At 43.1% G+C, this 15628-nt stretch overlaps 1 protein-coding gene across 6 annotated transcripts in view; it reads left to right on the plus strand.

Moving 5' to 3' along the window:
- DLG2 (discs large MAGUK scaffold protein 2) overlaps window positions 1-15628 on the plus strand; it is a 1465131-nt gene that overhangs the window by 205770 nt on the left and 1243733 nt on the right. For all 6 annotated transcript variants that reach the window (XM_045020521.1, XM_045020529.1, XM_045020530.1 and 3 more), the window contains one exon: window positions 2968-3113. In XM_045020521.1, the coding sequence (XP_044876456.1) occupies window positions 2968-3113 (146 nt within the window). The remainder of the gene's footprint in view (window positions 1-2967; window positions 3114-15628) is intronic.

Consider the following 15628-nt stretch of genomic DNA (forward strand, 5'->3'; position numbering starts at 1 on the left):
ACTGATCTAGCACAACCCAGTGTAACTTATAGGATTATTGGGCCCCTTATGGATTTTCTTATAAGTTGTTTGGGAGAGAGTTCGTGAACTATTAGAGAGACCATCATTGAGGTAGAAGGTGACTCATTAGACTAGACTTATGACTGCACCATTTAATACATGGCTTAGTATTATATATGTGTCCATATACATGTGTAAAGTTATACAGGTGCATTTTTTCAAGCATTTTTGGGACACTCATACAACATTAAGTAATTATGCTGCATACAGAAAATTTAAAGCCCCCAGTGCTCTCTTCATGGCTACTTAATATTAGAATATATAAGATTCCCTGTGGTCGTGGTTGTAGTTATTGTGTTAAACTTAACAAAAAATTCAGGCGAGGCTAAGAGAACAGCAAATGCAAATGAAGTAATTGAATACAGCAAGCCAGCCCTATCTTAACAAATAAGTGACTATAATTTGGCTGGATTTATCTTCCTATAAGTCACATCCAGAAAAAAGACTAGATTTGTGATTATGTGAAATGGCAACTGCCATGCTGCAGCATCTATTTTAAATATGGCCTCTCCACCCATCTCAACCCCAGTACAGTGCTGTAGCGATGCAGGACTCTCCCTGAGACGACCAGCAGCAGGTGCCACAGAGGTATTAGCTCTTTTCCAGCCTGGGTGCCCTCTGCAGGCTGGTGTCCTGCTTGTAGCTGGCCCCGTGTCCCTCCTGGACCCCGGTGCCCCTTTACCCTGGGGCTGCCCCCTGGCAATACCCCCACCAATCTCTATGGGTCTCCCCTCTCTGGGAAACCCCCAACCCTCTAATCCCCACCTTGCCTCAGTCTGGGCTACTGCCAGTCATTGCCAAGCCCCCGCTCCCTGGGGCAGACTGCAGTGTAAAAGCTACTCATCATAGGCAAGGGGTTTCGGACCTGCTGCCTTCTGCCTCCCAGTAACAATATGGGCTTTGGACCAGGCCCTGCAGCCTGGGCAGTTGCCAGCCTGGAGCTCCCCTGCTCCTCTGGCTCTCCCCAGCCCTGCTTCACTCCCAGTGCCCTTTCTGCAGGCAGCCAGGCCCTGCTCTCTCCCAGCCTAGAGAGAGACTTCTCTTTTCTGGCCTCTGCCTCACAGCCTTTTTATACAGGCCAGCTGCAGCCGCTTCCCCAATCAGCCCAGCTTAGCTGCTCTCAACCACAACCTTCTCCCAGGGCTGACTTTAACCCCTTTTCCAGTGGAGTGGGGGAGCCGCCCCACTACAGGTGTCCTAGCTTGATCCCAACACTGCTGTCAGTCCATTGCAACTCTTTCCGATCCTCAGCACTGTTCAATGGAGATCATTCAACAGTTTCAAAACACATCACTAGAATTGTTACATCAAGAGTATTTTCACGTGACACAGATTTTAGATCCTGTTTTGTGCACACCTTGACTGCAAGTTACTGCCCTGTTCTATAGGGATGGCACTTTTAGCTTGTGGTATCATGATGCGATTGAATCCTCTAAGCTTCATCATGAGGTTTTGTAATTACAAGAGTGTGCTGAAATTCAGTCTACACCAGTATAAGTGCTCTTCTCTCATCTACACACCAGTCATCATTTTTCTAGAGAGAGAAACCTAGAGTCTTTGTAGAGCAGATAAAGAAGACCTTTTAAAAAGAATCTCTGTCTCTTTAATATGCACACATTGTGTGTACTATTTTTTAATAAACACACAAATCAGGTAGTCTCTAATGTCAAATTGCAAATAATGACTTCCACTTCCCTTGCTGTCTGACTCTTGTGAAACCAGATAATACTCTTACAACTACAACTGTGGCAGCTGTATGCAACAACCACAGGTCCATTTCTCTAGCTTATTTCTGTAGGGCATTTACTTAGAGTTCACTACATATTTCTTTAATGTGTTTTTTCTCCTTGCAGGTGCCGTATAAATTGACTTGGTATGGAATCTTATACACTGTACACTTGTAATTTTGTTATGCAAATTCTAACAGTGGTTACAAAAAAATTGCATTCCTGCTGTAGTTAGTGTTATAGTTTTTAATTTTAATGGTGAAAAGTGACCTTAAGCACTATATAACTATACATTCCTACAGATCTTTCCATTTTTATACCATTTAGTAAGTTTCTGCTAGTAATTGTGAAATATTTCTGCTAAATTAGTGCTCATATAACTTTCTATAGATTGCAGTTTATCATTTTAAAAGGACAATTTCTTATGCCCGGAGACCTTTTTCATCATCTTATACTAGTACTAAGCTATTTTGTGATGGTGAAGACAGTAAAAATTAGATGAAGATTAGTCCAATTTGCAGGTATTTGAATTGGCATAGATTTGGATCCTTAATGTTTTCCATTAATAATTAAATACAGAGGCAGTTTTGGCAGGTAGGAACTGTGCTGGCCAGAGCTGCTGCTGTCAGCAGCTCCTGGTCCTGGCTAGAGCTACCTCTTCTGTTGGAATAGTGAGATGTAATTCTGAAGGGGTTTACCTAGTGTAACTGGAGGCAGTTCCTGCCTGGCCTAACTAGGATCGCCTCTGTGTCCTGGCCCACTTCAAAAGAGTTCCCATTGAAGTGGCAGCTAAGACTAGGAGCTATTCCACCACCCGGGAGAGCTGTCAGGGGTGAGTGGCCAACATCTGTTTGGTTTCTAGTTTGTTTTCCAAGATGATTTGAACTGTTCGTATCTCATACCATATCTTGGTTTATATATGTTGTTCATTTGTTATAGCAGTATGTTCATTCTCAATCTTCTCTCAATAGTTGTTGTTCATATATTTCCTCGAAATGATGAATAAAAATTCAGAAAACTAATTGGCATGTTGGCTTCTGCTAGAAATGTAATATTATATGTTTACCATTATAATGTAGCTTCCAAAGTACATAAATATTTACTGGTTACAGAAAAATACCAAGGGCTGCTGAATCCAGCATATCAAATGAAGTCTTTATTTGTTTCTCATTGCTAACAGATATTCAAGAGTTTTATGAAGTGACATTGCTAAACTCCCAAAAAAGCTGTGAGCAAAAAACAGAAGAAGCAAATCAAGTTGCAGAGAAATGGGAGAAGACAAAATCTTCTGCCACAGGCCATGCGAGTCTACAGAAAAACCAAGAGGTACCATAATAGCTGAATAGTTACAAGTATATATAGTGAAATAGATGGCTCAGGTGTTGGAAAATGTCATGTGGTGGCTATGTAATGCAGGAAGGGTGGCTTTGTGGTTGAGATACTACACTGAAACTCAGGAGATCTGCCTTCAATTCCTGACTCTGACACAGACATTCTCTGTGACATTGCACAAGGCACTTAGTCTCAGTGTGCTTCAGCTCCCCATCTATGAAATGGGGAGTGCAGTGCTTCCTTTTCTCTACCCTTTGTCTGTCTTGTTTGATATTTTGTGTTTGATTATATCCTGTCAAGTGGGTGGTCCTGAAGGAGAATAAGGGACCTCCTATACTCATAAAGGGTGAACCCCTTTAGCTCATGTGCTAGTGGCCTGTATTGTTTGAATGTGAAAGACCACCATTCCAGTCTTAGCTCTGTAAGAGCATGTAAGAATTGTCTAAAAGTTGCTACCGAAACTTTCATACATGTGTGCCTAAAATGAAACCAGATCTTTTTGAGGTGTTTGGCACCCACAACTCCCACTGAACTCAAGCTCAGCCCTTGGAATATCAAGCACCATAAATGAAAAAATCTAGGCACCAAAGTCTGCAGCTGGTGAAAGGATTTGAAACTGTTCTTTACTATGCTTGGTTCAAATCTGTCACTGGTCAATAGTGACCAAAGACTGCTAGGCAGCCTACGTGAACTAAACTGATAGTCTCAGTTATTTTCCTGGTGGACTCTACCACAAAAACTAGTGAATTATTTTCACCTCAGCAGAGAGGCCAAGGATTGAGTAGACACAGAGTCCAAACTACTCTATCTTATCTCCAGGCCAAGATCAAGGCACGCTGGCAAAGGACACTGGGTAGATATTTGCATTGTCACAGTATAAACTGATGAAAAAGAGAAGATTTTAGTTTCCAATGCTGCCAATCCAGCACCTCCTATGAGCTGCAAATTCACTTGTAAGAACAAATCTGAAATAAAAAAAACCCTCAAACATATCACAGTTCCACATGGCATTTCTTATAGGATTGTTGTAAAAGCTAGGTTGGAACTATAGGTGGCTAACAGGATCTCTAAAGGAATAAAAAAATTGATTGTAGAAATTAATTAGGGAAAGAAGCGTTCAGAATTAATGAGAGACACATTCAGATTTTGAGCAAAACCACAGCAAATTAAACTAAACATTAACTCAGGACATTTTCCATGAATGATTTAACACTAGAATCCCAGATGAAGATACAGTTGGCTAATCTAATAATTTGTGACATGAAACTATACCACTTAAAGAAGTGTATGTGAATTAGCTTTCAGTTTATTATCCCTTGAAGTATCTGGCAAAGACAGTGGACTGCACTCTCTTCTTTCTCCCTGACCTGGTGAAAGTATTTGACTGCCTGCCCCATCTTTTTTAACCTTCTTTTCTTTAAGGGATAAGCTATCAGGCTAGAACAAGGAAATGCAGCCCTAACATTCACGTTAATGTTAATGGTAGATGTAGGATATGGCAAAATCCAAGTATATCAATGCTGAAAATTATGTACAAATTTACAAAGAAACAAGCAAACAAAAAAAAAATTTGGTCCAAAGATTTCAAACCTGCTTGCCTAAAGCTAGGCTCTTAAGTAAAACTGGGCTAATTTTCAGAGTTGCTGAGCATCCACAAATTCCACTGAAGTCAATGAGAGAAAGAGGCCCTCAGCACCTTTGAAAATCAGGCCTAAAAACAGATTTAGGATTTATCGTTTTGCACCCAGGATTGAAAAGTCAGGCCTTAGCTTTTGTTTAATAATTGTTAGTACCTGTTAGTAAATATTAACCCTTTGAGTCCTCTTTTTCTTGTATATTAATTTACATATGAACTATTCTCCCCAAATCTTTCTGATATTAGCAAAGAGTGTGTTTGAATTCTAAGACCCAGAGCATTGGTTCTGTGAGTGACTTGTATTCAGGAATTTTATACGACTGAGTATTGGGCTGTATCTAATTATCCTCAGCATCATCAGGACATGGGAATCCAGGTGTCCAGGGAAAAGACCCCTTCAGACTACTAAAAGTGTCAAAAGAAATATGTTATAAACAAAGCTGGGTGGTTGATAAGGGATATTTGTTATGGCAGATGTTTTCTGTTTTGAACTGGGTGATCGATAAAGAATATTTGTTATTACAGATGGATATAATAGAATGGAATAAGGTGTTTTTAACTCATTAAGAACTGTTGGTTGTCATAGCTGTAAGTAATGATGACTGGGTTAGAGATTCCTTTTTACTCATCAGTCAGGTAAACTGAGAACCATAAAAGAAATTCCATCAGTAACTGGGAAAACAGAACACATGATAAAATTAATCATGGAAAAGTATTTTCCCTCCAAAAGGGAGTTTCTTGGTCTCATATCCTATAAAAGGACAGGGGTTTGAGGAGGTAGACTGTGAATGAACACTGTTAGCATTCCACCAAGTACAGAAGAAGGACCAAGCTACCTTCTCTTCACCATTTACAGAAATATGTCATCTTCCTATATTCTGTATAGTGCTGTTTTAATCTTTAATTTAAAAAATTTATTTGAGCCTGTTATTTGACAATAATAATATGTAGCATCAACATTACAAAACTTTAAAATCTGACCATATTAATACATTCAGAATTTACCCATTAGAGAATATATGTAGAACACTGCTTTGTATAAGAAATAAAATCTATCAAAAAGTAATTCCATAAACAAACAATATCATACAAATATCAATCCATGACTTATTCCTTTTGAAGATGGCATTTTGCTCTTTCATTTCCTCCATCCTCGCTAACAGATCCCAAGCCTGTAAAGAAATATATCTGCTCCTTTTCATAGGCCTGGTCTACACTACAAACTTAAGTTGACATAAGCCGCATTCAGTCGATCTAATAATGTATGTGTCTACACTACCGAGTCCCGTCCACCGACCTAAGTAGCCTTAAAGTCGACTTCTGAACTCCAACTCTGTGAGAGGCATAGCGCTTGATTCAACATACACAGGTTGACATGGGGATAGTATAGACACTGTGTTGTGTAATTTGAATGAATTGGCCTCCCAGAGGTGTCCCACCATGCTCTGTTGTGACCGCTCTGGAGAGCACTTTCAACTCCACTGCACTTCAGCCAGCTACACAGGAAACAGCCACCTCCCTTTTAAAGCCCCGGAAACTTTTGAATTTTCATTTCCTGTTTGATCAGCATGGAGAGTTTATCAGCACAGCTGATCATGGAGACTCAAAGCTGCAAATACACTCCAGCATGGAGCATACAGGAAACACTGGATCTTACTGCTGTCTGGGGAGAAGTCTGTGCAGGCAGAGCTCCAATACAGCAGAAGAAATGCTGACATATGTGCCAAGATCGCGCAGGGCATGGGGGAGAAGGGCTACACCAGGAACACGCAGCAGTGACGCATGAAAATAAAGGAGCTTCTGCAAGAGTACCAGAAGACAAGGGAGGCGAACAGTCGTTCTGGTTCTGCCCCACAGACATTCCCCTTTTATGAGGATCTGCATGCGATTCTTGGCGGTGACCCTACCACTACCCTAAAATGCTTCATGGATACTTCCCAGGAGTGCTGGGCGACTTTGAGCAACAACGAGGAGGACATTGTTGATGAGGAGGAGAATGTGAGGCAGGCAAGCGGAGGATCCATTCTCCCCGACAGCCAAGAATTGTTTTTAACCCTGGAGCTCATCCCTTCACAGGACCAGTTGGCGGCAGAGTATGATGCTGTGGAAGGCACCTCTGGTGAGTGCACATTTCCATTCAAACTGTAGGAGTTACATGTTATTATTTTTCATAGTTAATCTGAGCAAAAAAATAGGTGTAGTGCAGTGGTGGGCAACCTGCAGCCCACGGGCTGCACATGGCACATCAGGGTAATCCACTAGTGGGACACAAGACAGTATTTACACTGACTGTCCACAGGCACGGCCACCTGCAGGTCCCAGTGGCTCTGGTTCACTGTTCCCGGCCAATGGGAGCTGCGGGAAGCAGTGTGGGCTGGCAGTTGTGATTACGGTTGTGATTATGTTGTGGCTTGCAGTGAAGTGTATCGAGGGGTGATTTTAAAAAAAAATCAACCTTGCACATGAAACAATGTATGCACTGTCAATGCTACCCTTGTGCTTTGCATTCCTTGCAGCTGAAACCTTGTCCATCGGGACATCCTCCACACTGGGACAGAGACTTTCCCAGATTAGAAGGTGGAAAAAGAAGATTTGGGTAATGCGTGCCTCCGAGAGTGACAAGATGGAGCTCAGAGCATGGAGGATTACACTGTCCAAGAACCTGGACATGGACAGGGAGGACATGGACATGGACAGGGAGGACATGGACATGGACAGAAGAGCATTCAGGGAACAAGAGTGTGCCACGCAGGAAGAGATGCTGCAGCTTATGAAGGAGCAATCAGACATATTGAGGCGTCTGATTGAGGTTCAAGAAAGGCAGCTGGATACTGGAGTCCCTCTGCAGCCTATGCTGAACCTGCTGCTATCATCGCCCAGTTCTACAATCTCCTTCCCCAAACATCCTATGAGGCGGGGAGTGGGGGAGGGGAGATCCATATCCCCTGCACTCAACACCAGGGGAGGGTACAAGGACCAGAAGGCACCTTTGATTGCTACTGCAGTGCATCTGTAAGCAAGCTTTTCTTGTTTATACCCCCACATTATCAGCCCTTTTGCCCCAGGTTATCTTACTTTTCTTTGCTGTGTGTGTGTGTGTGCATAATAAAACATAACGGATTGAGGAGAAAAGGCTCTTTATTCATTCAACACATGGTGGTTGGTGAGGGTGGAGTTTACAGGGGAGAAAATGCAATGAAGGGGACAGTTTGGTAAGGAACAACACAGATGAGTCACATTACTCTGGCTCATTGCTGAAACTGGTTTTCAAAGCCTAATGGAGACGCATAGCCCCTTGATGTGCTCTTCTTATTGCCCTGGTGTCTGGCTGCTCAAAATTGGCTGCCAGGCAATCTGCCTCAATCCCCCACCCCGGTGAAAACTTTTCTCTTTGTTTCACAGATATTATGGAGCACACAGCAGGCAGCAATAACAATGGGGATATTGCTTTCACTGAGGTCTAACGTAGTAAGCAAACAACATCAGCGATCTTTTAAACATCTTGCAGCTTTCTGAACAGACCTGCATTCAGGGCTCGGGAAAGCTCTTCACACAGTTCTTGGAAAGTGGCCTTACGCAGTCAAAAGTTCTGCAGCCACTGCTCTTCCTCCCATAGCTGCATAACAATGCGGTCCCACCAGTCAGTGCTTGTTTCCTCGGCCCAGAAAAGGCACTCAACCGTGTCAAGTTAATGCATGACTGTTTGTCCATTAAGCACCAAGTGGTAGCTTGGCACTGTGTAAATAATCATTGCATTGTTCATGGTGTGTTTAGCTATTTACAGTATATGAGATAGCATTGGATGTTCATTGAATGGCTGCCTATTTGTCTTCCACTCTTGGGTTTTGCACACCCTGTGTTCAGAATTTTTTCCCAGCTAGCTGTCACTTGTTGGTCTGCACATGCTCCCTGAATGCTCTCATGCTCCCCACTCTAAACCCCCCTCCCCCCTGTTGTCAGGCAGTTCCGGACATTTTAATAAATTGTAGAAAACTTTCCACTACGGCTACTTACAGCTCTAAATGGAAGAGATGTGATGCTTGGTCCTGAGATCATAATATTTTCCCCCTTTTTAGACCAATATACCTCTCATATTAGAAACCTCCTCTGGTTTAAATCCTCTGGGTTATTTAATTCTATTAAAGTACATTTAGCTTCAATATCCCATAGTTAAGTTTCCTTGAGGGTCTACTTCAAGTACTTCCCTGAGTAAAGGACTCACCTCCACAGGCGATCTGAATATTTTATTGTCAGGTTTAATGAAAACCCCATTTAGCCTTTAGCTAACTGGCCATTTAAGTCATCTGTCCGTGAAAACAGTGGTTTTGGTAGCAATTACTTCTGCATGTAGAGTGGGTGAAATTAATGCATTGATGAGAAGTCCTCCCTATGTGATTTTTCATAGGAATAAGATTTCATTAAGGCCTCATCACAGTTTTCTGCCAAAGATGGTGTTTGAGTTTCGTGTTAACCAATCCATTTGCGCCAATATTTTGTCCAATATCTCACACTAATGGAGGAAAGAACTTGGCATACTTTAGATGTAGCTAGAGCTTTAGCCATTATCTGAATAGAACTAAAATATTTTTGGCACACACTGAGAGGGTTAAAGGTAAACAGATTTCTTCTCAGACACTTTCAAATTGGATTTTGGGATGTATTAATTTGTATCAGTTTGTAGATTGGGATTCTCTGTCAGTAGTTAGGGTGCATTCTACAAGTTCTCAAGCGTCTCACATTGCTTTTTTTTAATAATGTCTCGGTTTTGAAAATATGTAAGGTGGCCACATCTGTTTATATTTTCATGAAACATTATACAATTGGTCAAGCAATGAGGGAGGATGCAACCTTTGGGAGAGCAGTACATAGATCTGTCTTGATGTAAGGCCCACTGATGTTTTTCAAATGTGTTGACTATAAGTATTCCACGACCCACCTTCCTTCTCCACTATTCTAAGTCCTTACAAGACTTCATCTGGTGAAGAAGCTGAGAGGCAGTTGGTTCACCCTATCCCTTTATGCCCTCAAAATGTGGGAAGTATGAGGGCATTCAGTGGGCATGTGCTGAACAACAGGGTACTGATAGCTAGGACAAAGTTCTAATCTGTGGCGCTAAGGGAAACACAATACCCAAGAGTGAAAGACATATAGACAACACATCTCAAAGAACATCAGTTACTACAAGTAAATAACCTCTTTTTCCAGGTATGAAATGCAAGTTTTGCTAGCATTACATTATTGTTGCATTGTACCCTGTATGAAAACTACTTATGAGTATTGATGTATCTCGCACTGCTGTAAATACCATAGATTTAAATAATTTCAGCAGTATCAGATCTGCATAGAATCTTTCAAATTTTGCATTTAAATTTATACATTTAAAAATAATATAGGAAGAAGAGTCTGTTGATGTGTCACACTACCCCTGTAGCAAACCATCTGCTCTGGATGATGAGACAATCCCAAATGAGAGAGTTATTTAGGGGCTAATCTGAAAGGTATTAGATTTTTCTTAAAAAAAAACCTTAATTGAAAGTAATATGAAGTAACAGGATAAAGCTAGAAATTAAAAATAGATGTAGGGCATAGACTATATAGCTGATTTTTCTGCCTTTCTATTGAAACAGGAAACTGGGCACTTCTTACCTTGGGAGTGTGTGTTTTGTTTTATCTTGTCATGAGTTTCCCCTGGAACAAGGTGATGGCAGCAGAATTTGCTGTAGATGTGATTATTGCTGCTATGAGGGAGCTATTTCTTATAAGCTTACACAGCAACCTAGTTGGTGGGAATGTAGCATTGACAAAAATGAATGGAGAATTCTGAGATGGTAGATCTGGCTGTAGGAAAGTGCTTCATGTTCATCAAAGTATTTTAGCATCTGCTTAATTTATCATATATATTAAACAGGCTTCTGAATTCTTTTTTTTTAATTGGAGATATACCAATCTCCTAGAAGGGACCTTGAAAGGTCATTGAGTCTAGCCCCCCCGTCTTCACTAGCAGGACCAATTTTTGCCCCAGATCCCTAAGTGGCCCCCACAAGAATTGAACTCACAACCCTGGGTTTAGCAGGCCAATGCTCAAACCACTGAGCTATCCCTCCCCCCTAATAGCCCCCTTATTATGCACAATGCTGGTGGAGAGTCACTTTGCTTATTAGCCTCAGAGACACCACTAAACAATTAATTACAATGGATTATATAGGGGGCTCATGGGTGGAGATAAGCGACGGCGAGGGAGTTCCTGAGCCCCTGGATAGGTTCTAGCAGCAAGACAAGATTAGCACAATAAGCCAGTAGTCTAAAAGATTATATAATGGCTCCGCCCATGGTTCAGTTAACATGTTGCTAATACACAGGTGTTTTCCCTCAAACTATTCCTATTGCAATGTGTAGATTAAATCATGATTTGGGGGTCCACAGGAATGAGGTAACTCTTCTGGTTGTCCAACAGGTACATTCCTGGGGATTTAAAACAAAAAGACAGTGGAAGTACACAGCAAATAGCAATTGTTTTAGGGTTCACCATTGTGTTTCTGAAAATTAGAGTTGGCACCTGCGAAGGAGGATACATCTGTGAGGGGAAGGATGTCATATCTCATACTGACATGTTGGGCCTCTCCCTGAACCCTGGTAGGCATTTGGGGAGGGTGTTCGCTATCTCCTTCCTGCACCGGGAGTTGACTTTGAGACTCTTCTCTTTGTGTGTCTGTAACTCATGCCCGCATTCTCCACCACGTGTAACGGGTTGGACTCACCCCTGCGGCGCCTCCTGCTGGTGACTCCGGGAATTAGCTCTGTCCAGCGCTGGAGCGCCCTCTGCAGGCCGGTGATCCGCCTGTCCTCTGGCCCCCGTGTCCCTCCCTGGACCCGGTGCCCTCTTACATGGGGTGCTGCCCCCTGGCAGTAACCCCTTTCTCTTAGGGTCTCCCCTCCTCAGGGAACCCCCACCCTCTATCCCCACCTTGCCTCAGTATTTGGCTACTGCCAGTCATTGTCTAGCCCCACACTCTGGGGCAGACTGCAGTATCAGCCTACTCATCACTGGCAAGGAGGGTTTGGACCTGCTGCCTTGGCCTACCCCTGGGCTGCCCTCTGCAACCCCCAGTACCTGTTGGCCCACTGCTAGGCCGCAGCCTGGGGCTTTCTAGGCTGGAGCTCCCCAGCTCCTCAGCCTTCCCCAGCCCTGCTTCACTCAGGTATCCAGTCTCAAGCTCCTAAGCAGCCAGGCCCCTCTCTCTCTGAAGGCAGAGAGAGACTGTGTGGGCCTCTAGCTTCCAGCCTTTTATAGGGGCCAGCTGTGGCTCAGTTTGGGGCGTGGCCTCACCTGCAGCCACTCCCTCAATCAGCCCAGCTTAGAGCAGCAGCTCTCAAGCCCTGCCAGGCTGCTTTTAAACCCCTCACAGCAGGAGCAGGGGCCACCCTGCTACAACACCCAATTACTACTCCCCATCTGGAGTTCTGCTGACTCCACTTATCTAGTTGAAACAAAGCAAGGTTGTCTCTGTTTACTCAGTTTTTCTTAGCAATATATTGTTCATTGTTAGCTAGGCCCCAGGCCTCAGACCAAGCTGTGGAATTTGGGCCTTTGTGAAAAGTTCTTAACAGAGACTATGGCTAAGATCTTACATACACATTAATGGAATTTGGCCCTTCACTTGTTGAAAGGAAATGTAATTAAAGAAGTGTGAAGTACTTTAGCCTCTAAACCACAAAAATCCTGCATCACAATAGAATGTAATTACTCTTAGGAGTGGAGATGGTAACTTATATTTTGGTGACGAGAGAGGAAGGATAGGCCAGTGGTTAGAGCAGAGGTGGGCAAACTACGGTGGCTGGCAGGACCTTCCTGCCTGGCCCCTGAGCTCCTGGCCTGGGAGGCTAGCGACTAGCCCCTGGCCCCTCCCCTGCTGTTCTCCCTCCCCCGCAGCCTTAGCTCACTGCGCCATTGGTGCAATGCTCTGGGCAGCTGGGCTGCAAGCTCTTGCTGGGCAGCACAGCTGCAGAGCCGCAGCCTGACGTGGTGCTCTGTGCTGTGTGGTGGTGTGGCTGGCTCCAGCTGGGCAGCATGGCTGCCTGTCCTGGTGCTCTGGGTGGCGCTGCTGTAGCGCCGCCAGCCACTAGTGCTTCAGGCAGTGCAGTAAGGGGGCAGGGAGCAGAGGGGGTTGGATAGAGGGCAGGGGAGTTCAGGGTGGTGGTCAGGGGGCAGGGGTGTGGATAGGGGTTGGGGCAGTCAGAGGGTGGGAAACGGGGGGGTTGAATGGGGCAGGGGTCCCAGGTGGGCAGTCAGGAAAGAGGGGGGGGTGTTGGATGGGGTGGCGGGAAGCAGTCAGGGGCAGGCGATCCGGGGGCGGTCAGGGGACAGGGAGGGGTGGATGGGGCAGGAGTTCTGGGGGGGGGGCGTCAGAGGGTGAGAAGTAGGGGGGGTCAGATAGGAGGCAGGGGCCAGGCCACAACTGGCTGTTTGAGGAGGCACAGCCTCCCCTAACCGGCCCTCCATACAATTTTGGAAACCTAATGTGGCCCTCAGGCCAAAAAGTTTGCCCGTGTCTGGGTTAGGTAGTCAGCCTGGGACATGGGAAAGCTGGGTTTAATTCCTTGCTCCACCATGGTTTTCCTCTGTGACCTTGGGCAAGTCATTTAGCTTCTATGTGCCTCAGTTCCTCCTCTACAGAATGGAATAGTAATACTTCCTTACCTCTCAGGGATTTTGTGAAGATAACTACATTAAAAACTAAGCAGTTCACATACTATGCTAATGGGACCACATAAGTATCTAGAGAGAGGTCTCCATCTGGTAAAATAAAAATTTAAATTGCTGTTTAGCTATGGCAGTAATAGGCTTGCCTTCAGCTACAACCCTCATTAAAGAGACAAGTTCACCCTGGTTTTAACCTCTATTTTCATTACTTTGGTCTCCAATGCTACTTACCTTTATTCACTAAGTGTTTCAGCCTTTATGCAAGAGAAGATTGAGGTGAAAGAAAGGAACTCACTGCTGTCAATCTTGCATATGAGCTGGGTAGCCATAAGTTTGATTGTCCCTGTAGCACAGCATGAAAAGACTATGCATGCACAGGGTACATCAAGGAGCAGATTCTTGCAGCATATTGAAATGGAACCACTCACAATGAATGTGGAAAGTTGATCATCGTAAATGGATCTCACACATACAAAATCCACTTTCAGCTCAGCAATGAACTAACATCTGCTCTGAAATTGTCCCCATAGAGTCTTGCTCTTAAAGTTCATTTAATTCCTGTTGCTGCATTCATTTCTGATGTTTAGAAGATCATTTCGCAAAGGAATCCAATTACAGTATATGAAATGCATGCTCCTATTCCCACTTGTTTCAGGAATGCCTGCCATCCTTGCACCCAGCTATTACAAACATTGAACTTACTTCTCTGTCCTTACTCTAAGTGCCTACTTGTTAAAGTTTGCTGTACTAAAACCTTTATTTAAGAATTCTTCTGCCTAGAATATTTATCAAACCATTAATTTATTTTGTATCAGTAGCTTGTCTGAATAACACAGAACCATCTTTATACATTTATGAAATTTCTGTCAGTTTTCTTATTTCATTTTTGTAACTTTCTAGAAACAACTTTCATCCCTATGGCTGGAGCTACTGAATCCGGTTCTAACTAAACTAACTAAATCCGATTCTGTTTCAGCAATTACACTTAATCTGTTAGAGTCACTAGATTAGACTAATCATAATATTTTATTAGATGGGTTCAAAATGTGCAGCTTTGTCTGTCTTTTCTTTACTAAATTTAGCTCATGCAGCGTATATTTTTCTGATCAAACACAGCTCATATCTGTATATAGATTTGTGTCAGCACCAGTTGACTTGTAATACAATTTAACACAATGATCTCCTGCAGAAAGGAAGCACTTGGGGAGGGGGCTATACAGAATATGCTGCATCTGTTTAACTCTTTTAAGCCCAGAGATTTGTAGCTTCCATCATTTAATGTCCATTTATGTGTGATCATTCTGAATCCTGGCTTCACAAGGTTATGTTTTTTTATACTGTATATTGTATGTCATAATATGCAGATGTGCTTTAATCAGAGAATCCTGTGGCACCTTATAGACTAACAGACGTTTTGCAGCATGAGCTTTCGTGGGTGAATACCCACTTCTTCGGATGCAAGAAGTGGGTATTCTTCGGATGCAAGAAGTGGGTCTATAAGGTGCCACAGGATTCTTTGCTGCTTCTACAGAACCAGACTAACACGGCTACCCCTCTGATATTTAATCAGAGAGATGATTTTATATGCCTGCATCTATCTTCTCACATTGCTTAACTAAGGTTCAGAAATTGGTATCTGCAAGCTTATTTTTTATTAAATTCTGATATATACCGGTAATTAGTTGGAAACAAATATTTTAACCATTCTCTACAGTTGAGTCTCTCTGTTTTGGTATTTGTTCTATAGCTTGCCAATAACCTGGGTCCCAGAACTTTTATCACAGTGTCATTTTAGTGCTGTTTTGAATATGTTTTAATGTAATCGGATAAGTGATTCAGTTTTAAAGTGATCATTTGTTCATATGTGCCATACTGAGGACTGGATTGCTGCATCACACAATGTTCTGGCCTGCCTAACTCCAATTTCCTAGGGAAAAAGGATGGTCTTTTCATGGAGGCCTAATGTTGAGAGTCAGGAGCCCTAAGTTTTATTTCTACCTCAGACATGTATTCTGTGTGTCCTTAGGCAAATCACTTAGGGATACATTTTTCAGCTACTATCATCAATTTGTGCATGTGCTAATTTACACATACACTTTCTCTCATCCTTTGCAGTTATAGACACCAGTACATGCATTTGAACAATCCTAACACCTGTTTGTGATCAGACAC

The sequence above is a fragment of the Mauremys mutica genome, chromosome 1 (assembly GCF_020497125.1).
Source record: "Mauremys mutica isolate MM-2020 ecotype Southern chromosome 1, ASM2049712v1, whole genome shotgun sequence".
NCBI classification, from domain to species: Eukaryota; Metazoa; Chordata; order Testudines; family Geoemydidae; genus Mauremys; species Mauremys mutica.